General features: G+C 55.0%; 1 protein-coding gene across 1 annotated transcript in view; it reads right to left on the bottom strand.

The window, feature by feature from the left end:
* Positions 1-10,096: 10,096 nt before the first annotated feature.
* The window catches only part of AGBL1 (ATP/GTP binding protein like 1), a 161,018-nt gene continuing 160,386 nt past the window's right edge, over positions 10,097-10,728 (bottom strand). Inside the window, exon 19 of the mRNA XM_036013551.1 lies at positions 10,097-10,323. Coding sequence (XP_035869444.1) covers positions 10,097-10,323 — 227 coding nt within the window. The remainder of the gene's footprint in view (positions 10,324-10,728) is intronic.

Below are 10,728 nucleotides of genomic sequence, written 5' to 3'. Positions count from 1 at the left end.
CATCATAATCAAGGCTTTAGGCTGCTGTCCTCTATCCGGTCACTTCTGTTCAGCCTGCACCTCGGCCCGGATCCAGTGCTGTGTTCTTTAATGGACATGCACACGCCGTCCGGGGAGCGCCTTCTGAAGGAGTGGGCTGCCTCACCCCCGAGACGGGCGTTACCGGGGGAAGGACGCACGCAAAGGGGCGGGAGCAGCCGCCTCGTCTGAGGCCTCAGAAGCTATGGTGTGAATGTATGGTGATGTGTAGGCGCTAAAATCGTTTTTCATTCACCAGGAGGGAAAAAACACATTCTCTTCATTCTTTCCACTTTCATTGGTCGAACTATAACTGTGAATTCCATAGTGAACAACTGCTGTGTATCTGAAGTACTTCTGTCTTGATTGTTTTAACACAGATGGCTCCAGTCAATACCGAGCACATTGGACAGGAACTCATGTAACTCAAAGTGGCGTCACCGAGAAGCTGTTGCCGTGATCGCCCTTGCTCGGGGAGGGGAGTCGAGCGCCTCGGAATCCCCCTTTGGGCTGAAGAACTCCTTCCGCAGCTGCCCTTGGCTGCCGAGGCTCACGGCCAAGTTCCCCCCCAGCGAAGGACCCTCAGCCGAAGGAGGGGCCATCCTTGCCCGAGTTGCACACCATCCCTGAAAGCAGCCCGCAGGGAACGATGGGGCACTGGTGTGGTGTACAAAAGACACGCTCTTTCTGCTCTCTTAGCTCAGGGCACCAGGGGCCATCCCAGCGGCAGAGTTCCCAAGGAAACGACCGTCACAGCTCAACTTGGGTGCTCCGCCCGACCCAGCTTCCTCCACTCCTTCCCAGGGGTTCTCCCCAAGAACGTGCCGCCACGAACCCTGGGCAGCAAGCGGACGTCTCAGAGCCCGGTGCCCAAGTGTCTGGTTCAAGGCCACACAGCTCACAAGTGGCAGACCCAAGCAGCCCAGCTCCAGAACCCACGTTCTCAGCCCCTGTGCCAATGGGCTGCTTTATGACGAGGCTCCCCTTCATGTCTGCATCTCAGTGAAAAGCCTGAAGCAGCACCTCCCAGGGCGAAGGATCACTAAGATTCCTCTAGATTATCTGGGCGAACATCCAAAAATGTGGCCCTGTGCCAGTGAGTTCAGTAAATGCCGTTATTTCGTAATCCCCTACTGGGGAGTCTCCATGCACATTGATATTGCAGTAGAACTGGTAGGTTATACAATAAAGAAATTTATGTACATGAAATCTGAATATGTTTTCCAACCATAGTATCCTCCTTTAAAAAAACACCCACGAGCACCCATCTGCGGGTGCAGTCCAGACCCAGTTCGGGAGGTACCAGCAGAACTTCGCTCTCCCTCCATGGGCCCCTGGCCTCCCGTTTCTGGATTCCCTTTGGTGTCTGGGAAGCCGTCTTGGACAGGCTGAAGGGCTGCTAACAGTTTTATTCTGTTCTGTGCGAAACCCTGCCTTCTCTGTCCCAAGAGCATACCCTTGCTTTACATGCCTGAATGTCACGAGACTACGTACAGGACAAGGGTCTGCATGGTTCAAGACTGTGTCATCCTCTCCCATGCGGAGGCCTCGCAGTGGGGGCGCCTGGGGGCCTGGCCTCTAAATGCAGCTCTGACACCGTGAGGGCTTCGACACCTACTGAACCTCTCTCGCAACGTTCTTCTCCTGTGTAGAGAGGGGTGGGACTGCACGTGTTGAAAAGCAAGCATCCCTCTAACACCCACCTTACAGGATTTCATCGACTTCTGATTTCACGTATAATGTACTGGTACATGGAGAGGTTCCGGTGACACACGCCTGAACTCAAGGCCTTCCTCATTCAACTACTCCCTGTGAGCTGTGCACCCTCGGACACTTATTTTGCCCCTAAAGTATTAGTTTCCTCCTGGGGGAGGCCAGGTTAGTTCTCACCACAGAAGGGTGTCGTGAGGATTCAAAGACACAACGCATGTAAACTGTTCAGCAACGCCAAGCACACGTTAAATAGTCATTTGCCATTTTCTCATCACTGAGGTTGGCCGTGACTGTGGAGGTGGTGGTGGTGGTGGTGACTGAGGGTGGTATAACATCCTCCTAAACTGTGCCTGTGTCCCGCATCTCCAATGTGTGGGAGCCTGCGATGGTGCTGGAAAACTGCACACCAGCACGGCGAAGCTGCTATCCACGCCTCATCTGCCTCCCCCACCCAGGAGGAACCTGGAGAGAATTAAGGAAACCAAACAGTGGCAATAATAATTTCTAAAAGGCTGCACGATGGGACTACACACAGACCACAGATGACTTAGGTTAAGGAAGAGAAGTGACTCAGATACCGCAAGGACTGGGGAAAGATGGCTATGGGCTAAATAACACAACGGTCGCGGCAGATGAAGTAAAACAACGGCTCCCCATTCCCACTGCAGACCAGACAGGAGCGCACAGACACCAACTGCCTCCCGATGACATTAGACGGTCGGAAGGAGGCGCACTCGGGGGATCGGCCGTTCCCAGCGTGGTCTCGAGAGGAACGCACTGTGGACCCGTCCGTGGGGATTCGCATGCACGACAGGGCGAACGACAGGGCGAACACCCGCCGGCTGGACGGTCAAGGGCAAGATCATCCGCGGTCCGACGGAAGGACGCCAAGTTATTCCCGGCAGCTCGGGGCTCTGACAGTTACACAACGTAACACGCTAAGTGCTGCTGCTCCCGGCGGCCCGGGGCTGCTGCTGACAAGGAACTTTCTCAGGGGATTCCCTGGGCCAGATTTCCCCTTTAAAGACCCAAAGTGTAAGTCATCCAGGGGTGGGCGTCCTCCAAGAGCAATAACGACACTCTCTAATTAGACACCGTCTCCTAAGCGAGGCACCGGTACGGCAGCGAGGCTGGTGCTAGTAAATTAAATTTTAAAAATCCTGGTGCAATCGCTCCCCTGACACGCTCCCTTCCTCAAGCTCCGCTCTCGGTTATTTTTTTTTATTTATTGTAATTACTTTAGTAATAAGATTTGTTTTCTTGTTATTATATATATATTGCTGTGCAGCATAACCAAGAAAAAAAATAATAATAGCCAAAAAGAGTTATGTCTCTTATTTATCTCCTTGGCCGTTATTGGGCCGCGGGGAGGGGCGGGGAGCCGGGAGGAGCTGTAAATAGGGAGGAAAGCGGCGGTTCCTGCGGAGTGGAGATGCAGGGGGGCACGGAGGGAGCGGCGGGGCAGTGACGGAGTGAGGCTCATAATTCAACAGAGCTCGGTGACTCGGGGACATAAATAACCGAGGAAAAGGCGACCCAGAAGTCAGGGCGGGGAGGGCGGCTCCGCCTAACCAAGGTTTCCCTGCTGCGGCCTTTGACTTGCTGTTTGTACCCTCTGCCCCGCTGGGCAGGGGGACGGGAACTAGAGCCCGGGAGACGGCCAGGCTAGTTCCCACCCAGTACCAGCCCCGGCGGGGCAGTTCCTGCAGCTGCCTGCGGGGGCGCACTTTCCAAAGAGCACTGGCTTCTGGGGCTGCGGGGACCCCAGGGCTGTGATGCTGAGGCTGGATCCACCCGGGAGGCGGGAGACGGGAGGTGGTCCCGTTCCTCGGCTGGGAAGACAGACTCCCCCAGCCTCAGACACTGCTCCTGCCAGACTCCCCCGAAAAGTGCTCTTAGACAAACCCCAAGAGAAACGGGAGCTGATTCTAGGCCGGCTTCTCCAAGACAGAAAGCCAGGTTCCGTTCATTCCGACGAGACAACTAAATCTGTTTAAGGAGGAAGGGAAGAGGGAGGAAAAAGGCATTAGCTGACTTCTTCCGGTTCCAAGGCGTTTCTCTACGGCCACACGTTGTATAGGACACATTCAATCCTACACCCACTCCGTCACAGTGTTTACATCGCAGCCACACCAACGCTTTAGTGAGACAGATACAAATAATATGGTATGTAAGGTATGTTCTAATTATACATTATACACAGATACATATTTTATGAAGATAACAAATATGATTACACCCACATATAATGAAGGGGCCTTCCTCACCTTCGCCCTCTCCCTCCCTCTGCAGAATTTCTCCCCCACAGCCACATCTCCCTTCTCCCCCGTCTCTGAGAAACTGGTCAGCCCGCCTGGCCTGGCCACGGGAAGAGCTGTGCGTGGCCCTGCCCCTGAAATGCACGTGTCAGAGCACATGCAGGGGAACCCTCACCCCTGCCTTTTCTCACAGTGCTGAGCCGTTTCCATGCACATGGGGATTGGGCCATGATGCCGGCCACATGGGGTGCAGTGGTCGGGGCTTGCTGCCCCCTAATAAGCTGAAAAAGCGGGAGTGCAGAGGTTGGGTGACCTGTGCGAAGCCACGCGGCTGGAAAGAAGCGAATTTTGACGGGAGCTCAGATCTTCCAGTGTCCTGGTGGGACTTTTCCCCAGAGGCAAAGCAAGAGCGTCAGGGAGAACGAGGAACGGTACACACTGTTTCCTTTGAGAAGGGCAGCAAGATCTTATTACAGCTCCAAGAACAGGGGGCGGGCGTCCTCTCCTCTGTCACAAAAGCCGAGCGCTCCTGAGGTAGACGACAGGAGACGAAGCACCCTCCACGAGGGCAGGGGTGGCGGGGCTGCACGTCCTACTTCGCAGGGGCGGACTTGTGGGGAGCGTGGGGAGCCACGCGGCGCGCGCCCCTGGCCACCTGGGAGATGCAGCGGGGACTGAGAAGTAACACACGCGTGTTGTACTCTAGGGTTCGCTGTGTAAAGACACCGAGGGGTCTATTGAAAGGCAGCGTTAGGAGTGGGGACACAAAGGAGAGAGATGATTGAGTGGAAGCCGGGGAAGAATAGACCCATCCGCCTCTCTCCCTGCCTGCGTCCACTTCTTCCTCTCACCAGGGGGGAAAGTGGTCTGGAGACCTCGGAGTGCAGACAGACATCAGGAGTCGCCCAGCCAGTGAGGGAACCGAGCCTTTAACACAACAAGCGCCTTTCCCCAAGAGCCTCGGCCTCCACTTGATCAATGATTCCGCGGCACTGAATCATTTTTAATTTAATGCTTCTGGGAAGTGAGGGGGGGGACCCATCAACAGCAGGCACAGTTGGCAAGAGCTGGGGATTAGCACTTGGCAGCATTTATTATTATTGCTGTTTATGATGGCATAAATTAGGTTTATGCTGATATAATTAATAACCCTAAATTTAGGGATAATAAATAGTGGTGTTTATTCGGAACTGCGGCGTCTGAGGAAGGCGAGCGGCTCCGCCTGTGCGCAGACCGCGGCGGGACCTGGGGTGGGGGTGGGGGCCGGGGAGCCCCAGGGACCTGCACCCAGGACACTCAGCCCCGCACTGTGCGCCATTTAACGCCATGCAAGTGGCTTAGCAGCAGGACCGTGAGAGACCCCAGAGCAAACGATTTACATTCTGATCTCCGTGAACAAGCTCGTCGTCGGCAAGGGTGCCTGTGCCACACCCCCCTCCGAAGCCAGACCCCCCAAGTGTCCTCGAAGCCCCGACGGCCCCTGCGGTGGGTGGCAGTGCCCAGAGCTCCTGGGCACAGAGACACGCAGACCCCAACTGACACTTTCATGCAACAATGACCTTTGCCCCAGGTCCAAAAATTTAAACTACCCAAAAAACATAGGGAAAACATCCGTTTGCTGACAACCCTGATCTGTCCCGACCACTGCCACACCGCTGCACGCCCTAAGTGTTCGAAGCGCACGGCGGCCAGCGAGTCTGCCTCCAGCTGTCCATTCTCGGGAAGGGGGGACGGGTCCCTGACGCAGGAGCGCGGGGTGAGCTGCAACGGCTACGAGACGTGGCTTCTGGCCCACAGGCGCCCCGCAGGGAGCTCCCGCAGTGGAGCTCTGTGTGCCTCGGGCCTGGCCGGAACTTCGTAATGCAAGTTCAAAAGGGCGCCACGCTCCCCTCGTGTTGCGCGGTGCCACGGTGACCCTCAGCTGCATTTCTGCAGACAGTATGACCCCGGTCACACAGCCCCCCACGGCCCACAGGCTGCGGAGCACACTCCCCTGGCGGGCTCTGCAGCGTGTGACCAGCGAGGCCTGTGGAGGTGGGGGGGGGGGGGGGGGGGCACGCGTGCCCTGCTGAATGTGTGTGTGGGGGACAGGGGTCTGACAGCCGGCTCCCCTTGGCCCTGCCCAGTCTCCCCCGTGTCTCCTGCCCCTCCCGCTCCCCCACGAATGCGGGAGCCGTGTTTAGGGTATCTAGACCACTTCCCCCTGCACCCAGGCCATCGTCCCTGTGTGCTGAAGTTGTTTTTCACATAGAAACTGGACGGAGGAAGACCTCCATTCGGCGGGCCACAGCCAGGATTAGCTCAGAAAACACATGTGCAAGAACGAAGCTCCTGTATGTCCCATCAAAGGTGCGGAACACATGTTTTGGCAGGGTCTGTGCGTGCTCTTCGGGAGCACCATAAAGCCTTCACCACCCACCGTGGGGGGTAAAAGACTATTGGCGCTGACTGTAAACGGTTCCAAACAGCTAAAATTGTGTGGTTTTTAAACCTGATTTTCAGAGACTCATTCGTTTCCGCTGGAACATTCAGCTGTGACTCCCTAATACCTCGGTGTGTTTACGTAGGTAGAGTGTGTACACCCTTTGCTCTTGACTGTTCTTTGTTTCTATTCCACAACGGCCCTGGGGAAAAAAATAATCCAGTTTGTAAAACTGTACATATACTAAGAATTAATATACCCTGATTCTGCTGGGAATAAGTTGGGCTGGGCATTGCCTTTATGAAAATGATTTTGTCACCATCACGCACCCTACAAGCAAAGTCTAAACACTGGGGATTGCTTTCTCTCCCTCACTTACGTGCAATGTCTGCCTTTTCCTGAGTGGTTCTGGGAAGACCCGCCTGCTCCCCACTCCAGTCAGCCCACTCTGCTCTAACCTAATTCTACCCAATGTCTGAAAGGGCTGGGAGTCGAGGGACCACCGCGCTGCTTTTCCCACTCGCAGCTCGGCCCAGCTCCAGACGAACGGACAGGCTTGCACATGGAGGAAGGCTGTTTCTTTTGGAAACCATCTTTGTATTTTATTTTCTTGCTATAGACCTGTGTTGCTAAGAGATTTTTGGCTTGGCGAGACCCGCCATATTTCTGCCAGAAGACCCTGGCTTGGCCTCCCCGACCGCTGTTCGCAAAGCCTCCCTGGCGTCCTTAGGGGCCCCATTACCGTCCCCATGAAAGGGGAGGACTGCACTGTTGCACATTCTCACAAATCCCACGGAGGCCCGTGATTACTCGTGAAAGAAAAGGTCAGTCCAGCTCCTTAAGGGACCACTTAAAGCTTAGGCTCTGGAATCTTTATGCAAAAATTGCCTCTTTGCTGGTCAGACCGCATACAAGGCCATTCTGTTACCTTTAAGAAGCCTATTACTAGGAACGCGTCCAGAGAAAAAATCCGTGAAGGTCAGACCGCCATTCTGACCTGCTGAACCTCAGACGCCACGTCACATGAGCGATGCGGAGGGGGGCGGCATCAAACGTGGAGCGGACTTCACATGGGGAAGTCAAGGCCGGTGAAGGGAGGGTTAGGTCTTATCCGTGGGCTACTCCGAGCTGAGACTGCCTACAATGTGTGAAGTCCCCAGGCCAAAGATCAAAACCAGAAAAAAAAACACAAACCCACCTAATCATGCCCCACAGACGGGGCATGCCCTGACACGGAACACCGCTCTCAGGAAGAGCTCAAGTGGAAGCGACACGAAACCACAGGTCAGGTGGGTCACGGGAAGAGCTCGTGGGCAGAGGCCACTACACCCGTTTGCTGTGTGATGTTACGCCCCCGTGGGAGTCTCTGGGTGACGATGTTTCCGGTCTGCAGAATAACACGAGGGTGTCCAAGCCCCTTTCAGCCAGGACTGTGCGGGCGGTCCGAGTGCCCTACCAAGCACCTCGAGGCTGCCCAAGGAAACACGCTGCATGAGTGAAGCCGGTGACTTCAGTCCTCATCCACAGACGAAGGGCAGGGTCACTGAGAAGAAGCTGGCCGTCTGGCAGGGAGTCCAAAGCAACCAGCTGTGAGCTGAGAACACTGTGTCCCAGCCAGCAGGGCGCTCAGTGACCGAGGCCACAGGAACCCATCAACCAGAGCCCCAGGTCGAACCTCTGGTTTGGGGGTGTGAGCAATGGAAAAGGAAGAAAGAGCAATGCTCACCCCTGAGCTTGAAGACTGCCCTGGGCCTGCGAGACCTCTCCCCCAGACAGGCCAACAGGGAGCATGCTAGCGCCCTCTTTCGACAGAAGGAAAAACTGTACACGGGGAGAACCAAAATTCCAGATGAGAGTTATGACTCACACCCGAGACCTCTTCCCACTGTCTGCCAGCCCCCAGACAATTTCATGGAAGGAGGAACTTCAGGAAAGAGCCAACGTGCAGGAGAAAACACTGAAACAGACCGTGTCTCTCGACACGCCTTACTGCGCTGCCTTCCATCCATGCGAGCAAACTCCCTGGGCCTTGGAGCAGGGAGGAGCCCTGCAGCAGGGACAAGCCCTGCAGGGGTGCTCCAGGGAGGCTCCTGGGAGCCGGAGGAGCACAGGCAGCTGAGTCCTGTTGGGCCAGGAGAGCACACAGCGCAGCAGCGCCAGGGCTGAGAAGCCCCGTTGCTGCGGAGGCTGGAATGGCGCTCCCTCCAGGGGCCCTTGGCCCACTGCCATCAGGAGCTCCCAGACCAGTCCCCGCAGCAAAGGGGAGGGGCCCTGCTCTCCTCCACAGACTCCCAGCACCTGAATGGGGGGTGGGGGAGGATGACATGCCCAGGACGCTTGTTCGGAACACACACCTGCCTGCTTATCTACCTGCTTGCTTGCTTTTTAGCTCTGTTAAAATTTTAATTTTACAGTGTACAGCTCGGACTGGTATTTTGGCATTGTTTCACATGTTTTATCCTTTGCAATTTATTCTGATCCTCATTTTATATATTATCGTCTTTGTATTGTTAACCTCTTTAACTCAACAATGTTCTTTTGTGCTTATCCTTTGAAGCTGGTCTATCCTCAGTTGTTTAACATTTATTTGGTTTTTTTCTTCTTTAAAAAATGACTGTTTTATCTTTCTTGAAACATTCCCTTATTTTAAGTCATTTTAATTTTATCTCCTTGAAATGTAGTTATTCTTGTTCGTCTTTCTTTGTGACTCTTATCTCTTCTGATTAGCCTTTTTAATAGTGCTGTGTTTTCTCAGTTTTCTAAACTTGGGCTTCAGCTTCTTTACTAGGGATACTATAAATTGCATGAAAATCCTTTTTCACGTTTAGCTTTTGCAATGATTTTTTTCTTTCGATTTTTGTCTACCTTGGGCTGTTTCCCCCGTTGGACACCAATTCCCATTCCTGTGGTAAAAATAAAAATCATCTACTTCCTGTAGGAAGGGGCTTTAGCCTCTTCTCAGCAAGTGTGAGAGGGGTGTTGTTAGCCAATGTGGCTCCTGCCACCCCCACCCACTGGCCGCGTGACCTTGACTGTGCGCCTGGACGGGCCATTGCAACCCTGGGCCTCAGCTCTCGGACTGTGAAACGGGACCCGTTCACACCGACCTCATCCGACGCTGCCCCCCATGTGCCCCCCGTGACCCGTCCCACGGGCAGGGTGCGCCGGGGCAGGGGAAGCGCCACCCACGACCATTTCTCGGGACTTCCCTCTCGACCATCCCACAGCCACTGTCACCCCGTCGGCCTCTCCAGGTGGCGAAGGGCACTCGCGTTCCACAGCCGTGCCCGAACCCCGCGAGACACACTGAGCGCAAAGACGTCTCTGCAGCCAGCGCGGCGAGTGAGTGAAGCCGCTGCCCTGACTGCAAGGACGCGTCACAGCTTGAGCCCTGACTCCGCGCTCGCCCACCGTGGGGGCTGGGCAGGTGACGCCACTGCCCCGGGCACCGGTTTTCTCCTTTTTAATAGGAGAGCGCTGAGCTACATTATTTCTGAGGACCCCTCCAGTATTTACCGCCTACGAATCTATACCTTTCCATTAAAAAAGGTAGGAGACCGACATCGATGGGGAGTTCGCGGTTTCTGGTACCAGCTCACAAGCCCAGGAGAGCTTCTTCCTGCCAGAGTGCCCAGGCCTCTCCGATCACAGCCCTCGCCCGGCTGGTCCGAACAGCCGCGCGTTACTATGGCAACGTAAGTGCAGTTCGATCGGGCAGGTAGCCGACATACTTGCCATTGATGACACCGTCCGGGTTGAGCATGGGGATGATCTTGAAAATGAAGCTTTCCCTCAAAAGCCTGGCCACAGGGTCACTGCTGACCAGGAACTCCAAGGCCCCCTTCATCACCCAGCTGGAATTGCTTTCGCCTGGGTGAACGCGGGCGGTGATCACCTGGTACGGACGCTGCCCTGTCGAAACGAGACAAAGAGAAATCAAACCTAAGTATGCTGTCCCCACGTCCGCCAAGATAACCCCCAGCAGGCCGCCCGGAGAATGACGCTGGACCGGCGCGAAGTCTGAAACAGGTCGCCTGTTTCTAATGCACCACTGGTCTGCATTTATGCATTTCCTGCCTGCTCCTGCGGTCTGCGAGACTCAAGAGCGTGTGAAGTGAAAGCTCAAGGCTGTTGTGAAGAACACAGACACTCAGAGGCACGAAAAGAGGCCAAGAAGCAGACTCGGCAAGACCACAAAGCATAAAGGGCTCTCTGGAGTCCAACAGCAAGAGGCTGGTGACCTTCACCCCTATCAGTCGTGACGTGTAGACAAACGACTTTCTCGGAGGCTAGTTTGTCACCTGGAAAATGGCGACA

The sequence above is a fragment of the Phyllostomus discolor genome, chromosome 12, assembly GCF_004126475.2.
Source record: "Phyllostomus discolor isolate MPI-MPIP mPhyDis1 chromosome 12, mPhyDis1.pri.v3, whole genome shotgun sequence".
Lineage (NCBI taxonomy): Eukaryota > Metazoa > Chordata > Mammalia > Chiroptera > Phyllostomidae > Phyllostomus > Phyllostomus discolor.
The sequence above is the reverse complement of the archived record's forward strand: the minus strand, read 5'-3'. Positions and strand labels throughout refer to the sequence as shown.